At 47.0% G+C, this 14,583-nt stretch overlaps 1 protein-coding gene across 1 annotated transcript in view; it reads right to left on the reverse strand.

The window, feature by feature from the left end:
- The window catches only part of LMF1 (lipase maturation factor 1), a 197,654-nt gene that overhangs the window by 63,187 nt on the left and 119,884 nt on the right, over window positions 1-14,583 (reverse strand). The window contains exon 6 of the mRNA XM_009329414.1: window positions 1,892-2,059. Coding sequence (XP_009327689.1) covers window positions 1,892-2,059 — 168 coding nt within the window. The remainder of the gene's footprint in view (window positions 1-1,891; window positions 2,060-14,583) is intronic.

Here is a 14,583-nt window from a genome sequence, read left to right on the forward strand (position 1 = left end):
GCCCCCCGTGTACCCCGGCCTGGCCCCCGCCCGGGGGCACGGCAAGGACGGAGAAACCCAGAGCCGAGAAGGGGATGAGAGAGGAGCATTTGGTCAGGCTTTTCGGTAACTGAAGTTTCTTCTGGCAGAGATGTGAAGACAAAGCATCACCATCTCAGGCCATTACGCTATTATCCTCCTGCCAATGCGGAAGCGAGCAGAGCACGACAGCTCTGCCCCGAGACTGGGCAGCTGTGCCAAAGCCGGAATTTGGCAACGTGACTTTGTTTTCCGAGAGGCCGCTCACCGTGGTGTGTCCTGCTCCTTTCCGGGTCTACCTGCCTTAGAAAGAGCCGTCACCATCCTCCCTACACTGCCTTACACGCAAAAGTATTTCCACTCGCAATTCCTGCTTGCTCATCTGATCTCCGGCATGTCTCAACACCCACCTCCTCCTGCAATGAGCAGCTGACAGAGATGGGACGTTTTGCTTTGTCCGTGAGACAAAAGAGCAGGTTTTTTTAGGGTTGGGCTGAATATAATCCTCCCAGTGACACTGAAAACCTCAAAAACCTCAGGTGCGATGCCCATCGCAAACGCAACTGGCACCTCGTGAAGCAATGCCCCGAGACCCCTTTGGGTCAGAACTCTTCCGCCCCACTGCCGGGACCTCCAGCTGCCCGAGAAGATCCATCCCGACAAAACCAAACCTGACGCCAAAAGGTGTGCCGAGCAAGCAGAGGTACAAGCTGTGTGTTCAGTGGTACCCAGACACAACGGGACGCGTTTTGGAAGCAGGAGAAGGAGCGGGCATCTCTGCGAGGGCACAAATCCCGTGGGTTTTATGTCAGCCCTTTAAAATCTGATCAGCATTTTTGTGGTTTACCAATAGAGTTTATAAGCTGTTCTCCAGTTTAATCATCACACGTATTTACAGGAAGCAGTAACAGCTACCGAGTATGAATTTCATGATGCTGAAATGATACTGAACAAACACTGCAGTCAGCAAGGGCTGAAAGCTGCACTTCTGCGAGTCAGAGTGGCTGGGGTTTAATGAGCTCTTTGAATTATCCTGGGGCAGAGATGAGAGAAATCAGATGTGGTCTAGGAAAGTATATACGCAGGAGCTTCTGTCCTCTGACTTTTGCACAGATCTATTTATTTCACGTACAAAAAAAAAAAATCAACTGGAACATGAACGCCATTAGTTTTTGAAGAAATTATTTTCACTATGAACCTAGGCTCGGTAAATCTGGTGGTTGTAAAAAGCAGCTCAAACATTTTCAGAGATAAAGAACAGCCCCTTGAATGTTAAATATACAAAAAAAGTCCCTTCAAAGGGTGAAAGATGTCTATAAAAATTGACTTTCGGAGAAATTGCAAGTATTCGTCCTAGCCTTCCACAGCCGCAGGATCAGACCCTTTGCACTAGTCCTGGGCTGACATTTCTCTGCCATCCCTACGAATGGAAACCAAACCAGCGGCAAGGGAAACAAACCTCCAGCAACACAGTAAGAGCAGCCACGCCAGCGCGAACCACCCAAGAGCCAACAGTTAATAGCTGTGAATCATCTTGATTCACTTGAGCCTGAACTCTTGACCTGCCAATTGAGTCAGTTCCTCTGGATGCTGCTCCTGCTCGGACAAGATGGGCTCCAGTGAACCACACCGCTGCCACGACGGCAGCGTTACCGCTCCTGGCACGCACGCCCACGTCCTTGCTGCAGGTTACGGAGCTGGCGTTAGGAATGCGTGTCTGCATCTCCGCCATCCAGGTCCCAGCCCACCCTACGGCCCCCAGCCGCGGGCAGCAGGCGCAGGCAGCGGGAGAGGTTCTACACCCTTTGAACACCCCCTGCTCCGTCCTGGGCGAAGACGTGACCCTTAGGAACCAAACCCAGGAGCATCTCACCTGGAAGAGGATCTGCAAGACGCCATGTACGATGCACATCCGCCGTCCCAGGAAGAGAAAGAACGGCACCACCAGCTCGATGAAGTGATTGACCAGGGTCTCGAACTGATGGAACCACCACGGCGAGCGATGCATGAAGTAGGCGATGGGGTTGGGCACTGGCTGTGTCTGAAAGAGGGAAGAGGAAAAGAATCAACCCTCCTCCAAGGCTCATCATCAGGGGGAGCTACAGAGCTCTTGGCCTTTTTCCTTATTTCTTTCCCCAAGTTTGCTCAGAGGAGAACCGTCTTTTGCCTCTGGGCACTCATTTCTTTTTAGAGAAAATTACTTCATTCAATTTTTTTCATGCAAACCCAAGGAATTTTTAAACCAAAACATCTTTTAAAAAACAAGAGTTTTAATTTTCTCTTTTCTCGTCATAACCAAACCCCACTCATCTTAAATTAAACCCACTATTATTTAATACTGAAATGTTACACATAGCTCGACACCGACGGATGTTAAATTGCTCTGCACGAGTGCTGAAGATCATCAGAGCAACTAAGCAGATACAGAAACTGAGAAAAAGATTTTCTCAGGGTCACACAGTAGGTCAAACAGAGCCAGGAATGGAAACCAGATTTCAAAACCTAGGAGGTATTCTTTCAAAATGTTTAAATTTGAAATAAATGTGGTGGTAGAGTTGCTTTCCAAAATCTTAATTTGGGAGAGGAAAGTGTAGTTCCTCTAAACATGCTATATTGGTTTAAGGTATTTACATACTGGCCTTGTGACAATATTTTTCTTCTATCAGCCTGAAATTTTTTGACACTGGGAGATCTTCCATCCAGTACAATAAAGCTGCAAATTTTACAAAGGAAACAAACCCAAATCCTGATATGTTAATAACTGCCACCCTTAGAAATGCTGCAATTTGAACAAAAAGAAAGTAGTTAATTTATCTTAGCATATCTGACAAGCTCAAATTCATTAGTATTGTTTTAAAACTGCAACAGAAAAAAAGAGAGGATGAAGACGCAACTTTTAATTGAAGGAGACACAACACATCTTTAAATTATTTGTAGTTAAATCAAAAATACAAACAAAACAGGGAAAATACTGTACTATGCATGGCAACTGAGAGTGCTTCCACTGCCAAATCCCACAACTATTGTAATTCCTTATTAGCAAAGCTGGGATTAATAAAGTTGTTGCTTTATATGGGTTTGAGGCTGCTGTAACCCCTTAGGACAGGAGACCGCATCCTTCCTTCCTCGGACACCGGCGCCGGATGGAGCGGTGTCGGGGTCAAGGAGCTCTGCCAAGTCCACTCCGGCAAGGGGGCGGGAGGTCAGGGCTCCCCCCTCCCGGGGCAGCGGCAGCAGCCCCGGGTGCCACCGAGGGTCCTTCCCCTCCGCATGGGACCTGTTTCGAGTTAATCTCCTTGTTGGGCTGCTCTTGAGCATTCCCAGAACGTCAGGGAGGCTCAAAGAGATTTTTTTTACCTTGATCCCAAATTGCTGAGAAATGCTTTTATCCTTCCAAAAAGGCAGGTTGCTTTCTTGGCTTCTTCTATTCTTTTTTTTTTTTTTTAAGTGCCTTAACCAAAACCAACCTAGATGAGGAATCAGCCCTACAGGTTGTAACATTTAGCCTGAGATGAGCCGGTTTCCAGCACGTAACTGCCTGATTCTAACATGCCAGCGCTGCAGAAAGGCGGCACTCACGCTTACCCCCTCTTGCGATGCAGCCGCTGCCTGTTTCCCCGTCGGCAGCGTGCCGCGGAGGCGCGCCTGGATCCGCTCCCTTCCACGCAGGCAGCACTTACGGCCAAGGACCACGGAGAACCCGCAGTATTACACATGTAATTACATACCTACTTACAAATGTAATTAAATCTCACAATGCGACGGCACTGAGCAGTTATACATTTGACTGTGGCTCTGCAGGGCTGGGCTGACCCTGTTTAATTTTAAAGCAAAGACCATCCTTAGCTATCGAACGTGCCATTCGGTTCCCCCAGCCCCTTCCCCTCCATCACAGGCTCACGTTGATGCCCTCATCTATCAAGGCCAACCGCAGCCAGCAAATCCCGCTTGTTGCTTTGGGCTGAGACTCAAGATATCGTCCCCCCAGTCTGCTGTGCTTAAGGGCAGAAAGGTAAAGCTCTTGCCTCTAGTCCCACTGCAGTGGGACAAGAAGCAGAAGAAAGTTCTTGGTTTGGGCTCACGTAGCAGCCGCGTACGGGCTCGCGTGGGAACAGCCCAGGCTGGCCAGCCGGGTCTGCTGCGGTTGATGCTTTTTAGCAGCAGCCTAATTCTTATCCTGAAGTAGAAATGGGGAAAAAGGAGAAGCGAGGCACAGAAATCTGGCGTGCGTTAATAATTCACTCCCAGGTGCTATAGCATTGCCATCCTTCACCTTATCAGCGCTGACACTATCACGGTGTCACTGGGGGCAATGCTGTGCGACAGGCAAGATAACTCAAACGACAAGCAAGACTGAAAGTCTAAAACAGCAGCAGACACACCACAAATAACACACGGTTCCTTGGCATTTGTTTTGACAGAGGGAGAGAAATGCATTTGATAAGAGCAGCGCTGGCGACGGAGCCTCTGGGGACACCATCAGTAAGGGACCCTTCCTCCCCACCGCTGCAGCCACCTCTCCGGCGTATAAACCTGAAGTACGTAAAACAAAACACAGCGATAGAGAAGTGATTTGCATGTATCAGAAATTCGTTAAAAGGCTGCTGGGGGAGGAGAGCGCTCTGTGTGTGTGTTCCTCCCAATGCCTTCCAGATGCTGCGAGCACGGGTGTAGCGCGGCACAGGTTTCCCGGCGAGAAAGCCGTGTTTACTCGGGAAGGGGTGTTGAGGCAAGAGCAAAGACCCAGAGCAACGTGTGAACCACTGCGGCGCTGAACACAGGCACCTGCGATGCTGCAAAGCTTTCTGGTTTCTTTTTGTGCCCGAGTTGACCGCTGCCCAGGGGTGCTGGGGGCACCCGACACCCCGTCCAGTGGGTCCCGCTGCGCAGCACCCAGTGGGGGCTGGGAGAGAGCACCCGGGGCACATCACCGGGGTTAGAGGATACTTGCCCAACACAGGCATGCCCAGTGTTTTCCCACTGCAGCCGTTTCCTACGGAAACATCGCGGCGGTGTCAGAGCCCGGGAGGAGGGATAAACATTCCAGCATCACTTCACCCAGCTCATTTCGCTGGGGATTTTGAGCTTTACGCTTTGCTTCGTGGCTGCTTTGCAAGAAGCATCATCCTAGGAAGCAGCCAGGAGTTCCCCTACATAGAGAACTGTGAACTCCTGACACACACACACACACACACACAGAGAAAAATGAGGCTCCAAGTCAGATGCAACTAAATAAACAGGCCCAAAGCAGATGTACGGTGAGAGGAACAGAGCCCTTGCCTCCAACAAGCCCCATTTCTGGATACCTCTGTGAAACATAAAATTTTTTAAATAAAAAAACGATTAGCAAATACTGGCTTTATGTGTCAGCACAAGGTGCAATATAATAAACCTTCTGCTTCCCTCACACCTCCAGCAGCCGGAGAAAAACTGTGCTGCAAATGCGTTTTGAAATCAGATTGGGGAAAATTAATTCCATAATTCACGGGGCAGATTTGTAATGTGTGACTGCGGGGCGACACTCGGCGGGGGCTGCTGAATGAATTCTGGGTCGCCAGCTAAGGCATGTTCTCTGGCTCGTATCTACCAGGTTTTATGAGGGCTGGTAACAGATTCTAAAAATATGCACAATAAACTGTTTTTTCTCCCTAAGGGGTCTATGGTTTAATTATGTTCTTAGTGAGAACCATTAAAGTGCTAAGTACCTGAAGACTCCTAATTTACTAAACTATACGCTACTAAAACCCAACAGAAGGCTATTATACACCAGAGTAAACGCTCTTCTCTGGGACTGTAAATGCACATGGTCTCTCCTCTCGGCCTCCTTATTGGTATGGCATTACATAAACTCCGACGGAGTATTTAATCCCAGTGTTAGATACCCCAGCTCAGCCCAGGGAAATCTCCAGGCTCTCCTACATGTGTGCATGAAAACAAGTCCCACATTGTCCTCGAACAACCCACTGCTCAGACAGGGCTGGGGACGTTATTCTTATAGCGTGAGCGGCACAACTCCCATGCAAGTAACCGTGCGGCACAGGAGTGCGTAGCTGGAGGGTAGGGAATCACAGAATCATAGAATCATTAAGGTTGGAAGAGACCTCTAAGATCATCGAGTCCAACCGTCAACCCAACACCACCATGCCCACTAAAAGACCCTGCCATGCCCACTAAAAGACCCTGTCCTCTCAAGATCACAAACGAGGAGGAGCCCAGAGATATATTGAGTAAGTTTTATCCTTTGCAATGATGGGTTTTTACCTTCCTCCACTCCACAATAAACTGCAGCATGGCTTCAGGAGCCTCTGTTGTACCTGCTCGCTCGGCGGAGCACCTAAACAGCTCAAACTCACAAGGCGTCCTTCAAAAAACAGTAGCGAGTTATGAATGAATCCGTTTCAGAAAGGTGAACAAAAAATCCATTATTCTTCCTGTTTGTATAAGGTAAACTTAGATTATCTATTGATTCAGATAACCAAAAGTATACTTGGCATTAATATTAAAACAACACTAAGGACAGCCTTTCAAAACATTGCCCTGGGTGCCTATCGCAGAAATCTGGCTTGGTGAAAAACAAAGCAAGCTATAAATATTTCTATGCACTCTAGATACTATCATTTCTTTTTCCATTGAAAGGCACCTACTCAACCGAAATACTCAAATCTGAGTGCATTTAATGGCAGAAAAATCTTGAAAAACAGAAGGAAATGGAACAGCAGCAAATATGAATAAACGATGAGAGGAAGCAAGTATTTGGTCAAAAGAAATAGGATTAACTTGGCCCAACGGACACTTCATTAACAGCTTGCGGGCGCTGGGGGCTCCAACAGTGAAAAGAGAAGGAAGCCTTTGGCACAAACAGAAAGGCGTGAAGAAGAGTGGTACCCTGGAAAACCAGGCTGAGAGGTATTATTGAATGTTTTCCTGAGCGTTTGTGGAAGGTACAGATGAACTGTAAAGCACAGTTCTCCAGCTTCCCAAGGCACTGAGGCATGAACTCATCTTCTCAGCTTCATCAGCTTCAAAGAAAAGCTCTCAGTTCTCTTGTACTTTGGACCAAAAAATAAAAAGGATTCTCCATCGCAGAGCATAATTTGATCAACATGATCCAACAGACTGTTTCTCTGCCAGTCTATTCTGCTTCAGATCTTGACCCTTCCTCCTTACGCATCTGCAGATCAAAGCTCCACTTTCCCAAGCCCGAGCAGAAACGGCTTCCCAGCCCCGTGCAGAAGAGCAAGAGGCAACAAGCAGAAAGGAGACAAACTGGGTCACTCGCAGCTGCTGGGAAGTGTGGGAAGATGCGTGTCTTGACTGAAGTCAGACCGTCTCGTGCTGTACAGTAACCGACGACTCCTGCAAAACACCCTTCTTCATAACAGGGGGAGATTATGGAGAGCTGCTGCTTCCTCGCCGGTGAGGCTTTGCGGTAGGCACTCTACATGTGCAGCAACCTTGATTGATGAACAACATAGTGATTTTGCACAAAGATACACATGTAGGCAAGGGTTTTGAAAGGAAACTGAGCAGCGAACTGCTCAGCCTTCGTGTGTAAATCCCTGCGGTACCTTGTGCCATCTATATTTTATGCCTACATTCATGCGCACAAGGCTCCATGTGCATGGTACTAACATACTTGCATACACAACAGCTAACCGGTTAAAAATAGGCCCTTTGAAACTTTCCAATTATTAATATGATTCCAATCAAAGTAAAATCATAAGAAAAAATTAAAAAGTTGTATCTGTCTTAAAATGCACAGAGATCTAATGTCCGGGTGGGTCACAAGGGGTGTGCTCTTCAGTAACGCAATATCAAAATAATTAAGTCTCGATAGATCTATTAAAAAGAAAAGCTACCTATATGTTCTTGCTGGGCAGAGCTTCCCTTGTCCAGTCAGTAGTAATATTCAGTTCATAGAAAAACATACTGGAATCTGCCTGCTTTAAGACAGCAACCCAAGCCAAGGAGATGTGTGTTTGACTCGGTGCCAGCACGACCATAAAATGTTGGCAATTTAGTAGAGACGTAGTGCCGCGCCACTCTCCCAAAGGACCTAAATAAACTTCAGATGTAGAACATATATTTTTACTTTTTATATATATAAATCTGCTGTTTCATTTTTAACTCCTTTCCCCAGCCGTCCCTCCGTCTAAGGTTTTTCAAAGCTGAAACAGGTCCCTGCTTCTCCCGGCTGAGCAAAGCCTCAGCAATGAAAAGTTAAAAGCATGAAAAATCAGAGAAATGATTCACGTCTGGGCATTGGGTTTCTTGGGGAATGATGGCTGCACATGCGGCTGCAGACGCCGGAGGGGAAAGGGTCTCGGGAGAAAATTCTGCTGTGCAATTTCATGCCTCGGCATTATAAAATATCCCGAGGATTTTTTTTTTTTTTCTCTTCACAAAGTTGCACTTGCAAAGTCACCAGTGTAGGTGAAACCTTCCTGCCACATCCATGACATTCAGCTACAAAGCCAAGCTTTGCTCATGATGAGTCAGCCCTGATTTACACCAGCACGAGCGAGGATGTACTTCAACCAGGGGTGCACTGAAATGACGGATTTTTGAATTCCAGCAAGTTGGGTGGGGGCAGAAGAATCTATAGCTGCACTGTTTGCTTTCCCAGACTGCACCCTACCTCCTGGTCAGAGTTATCCTTCTCCAATAATAAAGACCACATTTCCACGGCCCACAGCATACCTGTTTATTGACACTATTCCTCCATAGCGTGCCTCCGAGCTGCTCACTGTATATAGAGTTAATTGTGGATGTATTACAGATTCACCTATTTATTCTGTACATTCTTGGAGGGGTCCAGAGCTAAAATTACACAAGGAACCGCTGAACTGTTCAGGCTATTTATTTGTTCAAAATCCCTCTAAAATAATTAGCGGGGCCTGGAACAGACATCTTGGCTCTGGTGGGGCCAGAAGAAGCTGGTGCAACCAACTGTGGGTCATTACTGCCTTTGGGGAGAAGGCTTGTTTATTAAGAGCACCAGAGATGGGTCATGTTTGGTTTAGGGAGTAGACCAGGCTGGAGGGTATGACCGTAGGAAACAGGAACTAAGAGCAATACATCCTTACCAAGAAGGTCCCATCCCAAAAGCAACGGGGCTGAGACGGGGGAGCTGCAGCAATCCTTCTCCAGCGATCACCATGGTTTGATACTGAGCTGCCATCAGATAGTGCTTTCCTGGTGCGTCTCCGAGGTTTTCCGACACAGAAACGCGCTCCCTGGCCCGGCGCTCTCCAATGGAGCTCACCTTCCCAAGCGGATCACGAGGCAGGTCGCTCACCAATATTTTAAATTGCCATTTAAGAGCATATTGCAAATGTGATCCTTTAATTGGTCACTGTTATGGCTCTCTATTAGAGAAGACAAGTTTTTCCACACAAGGTAAGCCCTTGCGAAAGCACTGAAAATGTTTAAAAACAACGCAGTCCTGATATATTTATTATATATTTCTCTCTATATAAATAATTTCATGAAAAGGAACGTACTGAGTGGAAACTCCATTTAAAATGTGATCCCAGATGGTGGCAAAGCTCTAAAATTGCAAGGCAACATGTAAAGAAAGATTAACGACCTCAAACAGGCACAAATTTATGAGGTGAAAGCCCCTGTAATCCTAGAGAAAAATGATACCAAACGTTAGACTAGACAGCTAGAAAAAACCTCTGCTTAGTTCATGTGGCCTCTGCCATTTTACATTTTCTTCTAATACACATTACTTTTGGGTTCATTTAGTCTTTTCTCCTGCAGGCCAGAGGTATCACTTTGGTACATGAGCACGCTGATGGATTTGCCAGCTCCCACCAGGTACCCCCTTATGAGCAACTGGTAAATCAGATAACAGGTAACAGCTACGCTGCCACATCCCGGGAATAAGCAGCCGAAAGGAGAGAAAACGGAGCCAGGACAGCACGTCAAGCATTTATCATCACTGCAAGACCCAAAGCTCCACCATCAAGTGGACTGAGATGACAGTGCTTAACATTTCCAACACTAAAGCTCACGCAGTTCCTTACTCTGCCTGAGTACAAAACGTTTCGAAGGAAAGGATGTCAACATTTCATCCCACAGAGCATGGGTCACCCCAGCGACCAGCATCGTCCACTCTCTTAACTCTAGCTAGGACCAGGTGGGGCCTCTGGGTCCCACAGCCCATTTCCCTGAGACCTCTGGCACCTCGAAGCCCCCCTTGATAATCCTGTCCTGTTCATCCCTCTGATGATTCCCCTCTGTGACCTCTGCAAGGTCACTCGCATGGTCTTCTCTGGACCATTTTACTACAATATTTTTCTGTGAGAATTTTGAACGAACTGGGATTTTCTCACCTTTTCAGCAGAGTTCCTGCCACGCTCTAGTCGATAACAGCCGCGGAATGATATCAAATTTAGTGTGTTTTTAAACCAGTGCAAACAAAAGGATATTCAGTCAACACCACATAGCAAGACAGCACAGAGCCAGCGCTGCTGTCGTGCAGGGCTGCTTTGCTGAGCTCACCGCTTCAAACCGTGGGTATTCTCTGCTTTGCTGTAGCCCTTGGATGTAGCAGATGAGCAGGGAGCTTTGGATGCAGCACCGGGATGCTGCCTGCTACGGCAAATGGATGACCATAACTTGTGGGTACAACAGGGACAAGGACGCACAACCCAAAAGCTACCCCAGGACTCCTGTCCGCTGCTTTGCAAATCAAGTTCTCTGTTTTCCATCAGAAGCTGCAGAGCCCTGGGCTGTGACGGTGTTCTGCTGCCAACAGATAGAGCCGTAACTACCAGAGGGTCAGAAAAGTGTTTAAAATTCAATTTAAGTACTAAAAATACAGATCACGGGCTGCCCTAAGCAGCTGAAGCTGAACCTACAGCATAGAAGATGGTCAGAAGAGGAGGAGGAGGAAAAACTATCTGCCATGTTAAAAAAGAAGACGAGCTTGCATTCAACTAGGAAAAAGTCCATATCCCCAGAGCACAGCCTGCTCTCGCTGCTGAGGATCAACAGGCAAATCATCTTCTGGGTCTCTTGGTACAACTCCGCTATGTCCAGCTGAGAACAAGCGCGGTAAGGGGAGATACCCTGCTGAGAAGCATGTTCCTCTGCCACCCCTGAGCGCACCCGGGATGCCTGCGGGGACCGTGGCAGTTGCCAGGTTATTTTCAGCCTTTCTACTCTCATCCGAAAGGTGCCAGCGCTCCCCCTTTCCCAGCATGGGAGGTTGCGAGGTTTCCTGCAGCAGGGGAAGCCCCGGATACAGATACATGGGATAACGGAGCTGGCAAGGTCACGTCATCCTCGTGGATCTGCCCCAAACTGCAAGTTATTTCCAAACCAGCCAGTGCCCGTTTTCCATCTACACCAAAGACCCTCGCGATGCAGCGTGGCCCCTTCTCTCTCTTTGGGGATGTGCTTTGAAGGGCAAATCCACTGCTTTAGAGAGAGGGTGGAAGAACATCTTTATGAACATCTACCCAACTGCTGCGCCTCCTCAGGCGGACCCAGGGACCCTGGGCTTTAACCTACCATTCACGACTCTAAAAATGTACCACGGCTGCTCTCCCAAAGGCCCTCATTACTTTACTTTTTTTCCTTTTTAAAAGTCCGGTGCTAAAACCAGGATCGTATCTCCTTCAGAGAGCTTTTTTTTTTTTTTGGTGTATGCTCATAAATACGATGTTCAGCACCAGGCCAAGCAACACATGGGCAAAACCCACGGGCGGTGAATGCCAGCAAAGCCCCCGGCTCGTGCCTGTGTTTGGATTAGGCAGTTTCGTGGCCTGGACGTTTACAGTTGGGTTAGTTTTTTTTTTTTTTCCCCACAACTTGAGACAAACAGTGGGATCTTTCATAAAACATGTTCACAAAGGGTAAATTGTGCCATTAGGAACTGACTACCTGGACGGTCATTTGAATTCTCCGAACTGGAACGCCACCGCGTTCCACGCCAAATCCAGCGCCGGGGGCAGGAGGGGGAACTCGGCATCACAGGCTGCCTCGTTTAACTCTCCAACTGCCCGAGAGACAGAGTACACTCAACATCATCTGCCTCAAATGCGGGTATTTCGACCAACCAGCTGGTTTGAGCAGTCGTTGTTGTAAATGAAACATCCAAAGGGTGGAAGGGGCTGAGGGTACGGTGCGAAAGGCATCCTGGTGCTGGTTAGCTCTGCGAGTCACCTGGGCTTTACCGAAAGACTTTGAGCCAAGTCAGAAAAAGGAGGAGAATAATGTAAATTGAAACTTTCGTATTAAAATGAAACGAAAGAGCGATCCCAACACTGACCAGGTGTTGCAAGGCTGGAAAGGGTGAAACAAGTTGAAGATGGTCAGCTCCCATCCACCCTCCTGGATGTTTGTACAGAGAGCTGCCACGTGTTCCCGTAATGCTGTTAACTCTAACTTAGAACATCCTTCCAAAATAACAAAAAGCCCTGAACTGACTCTTCACTCCATCAGAGAGGTGAAAAATGGATGGCTACCATAAGGAATACGTTTTGCCTACGCGTCCCAGCACACAGCCTTTGAGAAGCCCTGGGCAAGGCTTCTGGGGTGGGTAACATCAGTGAAGTCTGCTCCGCCGTGCTCTAGTCGTTGTGGCATCAGATTAATACATTCTTATTTCTTTATTATCTGGTCATTAAGGGCAAGATGAAAATAAAGGTCCTCGGGATTTGAGAAAGTACAGGGTATGGAGCTACTCTACCCTTCTGTACTGAGAAGTACACCCAAGTACTTCCCGGAGCAGGCAGAAGACGCCTGTGCTCCTGTAGACCTCACCTCTTTGCTTCAGACACTGAAACAGAGATTTCTAACACATGTTCTCATCTTGTTTCACGTGTTCTTCCAGCCCATTTTTCAGCAGTAACACCTGACAACTCTGCCACACACATTTTCCAATTTATTGACAGGTCTTGCACGGTTATAATGAAAATGTAATATTTTTTTTTTTATCCAAAATGGTTACGGCAATTCAATCCAAGTTGAATATATAGATAAAATAACATGTGGTATATCTTATCCCTATTCTTCTCTAGAAACTACATTGATATAAACACCAGGATAACTCTGCCCATTCTAGTCCGCAGTATTTTACAAATTTAACTACTTCTTCATAGCTGAAGTCGCACAGCTCCCAGATACGCTGTAAGCAGGCAAAAAGATTTCTCCGCGACACTTGGTCAAAAGGGCCTTTTAAATGGGAGTATAAATTGCTCATCCCTTTCACTGGATACCTGGTGATGCTCACGCTAAGGTTGCTTTTCTCTGCTAGAGGCACCAGCTCCGCAGGACACGCTGTGGCTGATTCAGGAGAACTCAGGCCTGGATCTCCTCGTCATCTAAGAGCACTTATAGAGCAGGGTGGAATAAAACTAATCCTTTTGTTTCCTAGGGAAAAAAAGAAAGAAAAGAATCTGCCAACGCATAAGAGTCCGGAAAGCAGTGAGCGTCACCTCCTGCATTAGCCATTCTCCCCTGCGCGAACAAGAAAGCAGGAAAAACCAGGTAGCTGTCCCAAAGATGTAGCCAAAAGCTTAGCCGAGCTTACTTCTGTTTTAAGCTTTCTCCCTAGTAACAAAGGATGCAGACTGAAAGAATTTAGGACAAGTAAAACAATTCACTAGAAAACCCTTTGCCATGAGGAGCCGATGCACAAACTCTTTCAACAGTTGGATGAATCCAGCAGCCAATTCTGCTCTCTCTCGCCAATGAATTACACCTCTACAGCCATTTCAACAGACATTGCATCTTCTCGTGCGGAAATCATTCAAATAACTTCTTTTTTTTAATTAAAGGCTTGAAATACTGACTTCTTACAAAGACATGACAATTTGCTAGGAAGTAATACATACACATAGTGACATAGATAGAAATATTAAATTCTGCTAATGCCAGGAAACAGGCTCGGGCATCTTTGGACATCTGGATACAAAAGTCTGCTTGTTAGAAATGTCCTCGTGCTGCTCAAGGCCTTCCATGGGTAAAAATAATAATTACCTATATTTTTAAGGACAATTTAGGAATGGAAAGTTCGACAGTACATTCTTAATAACTCTGGTGGTTTACCTTCCGGCACAAAAATGTGAACAGATTTTAAGCAGCACGTGCTGGAGTAGCTTGTTAACTGAGGGGGACTTGAGGTCGCCTGCAGGGTTGGGTGAAGTCTCTCCTACCAGCACCAACCAACACACATCTGGATGTTCAAATCTTTTGCCTCGAGGTCCGTCAAGTATTGCACTTGTGTAATCGCCTTGCTTGTTTTGTAAGTGTTGCTTGTTTCTATGCTTCTCAAAAAAAAAAGAAATAAATTCTGTAGACAGTTAAATTCCACCCAATAAATGTGTCGCTCCACTATCCCCGTGGACATAATAGTGCTCTCACACTTGTCCTGATTTGGAGAGCTTGCAAATCATCGTTATAAATAAGACTGCCGACCTAAGCCAAACGTCTCATTTTTAATAAAGCCTTTTACCTCCTTTCCTAACGCCAAACAACATCCCGGAGCAGGAGCTCAGAGCCCGCGCAACCGAGGGATGGCAGCCCCCTTCCTACAGCTCGTGCTCCCCG

The sequence above is a fragment of the Pygoscelis adeliae genome, unplaced genomic scaffold, assembly GCF_000699105.1.
Source record: "Pygoscelis adeliae isolate BGI_AS28 unplaced genomic scaffold, ASM69910v1 Scaffold467, whole genome shotgun sequence".
NCBI lineage: Eukaryota > Metazoa > Chordata > Aves > Sphenisciformes > Spheniscidae > Pygoscelis > Pygoscelis adeliae.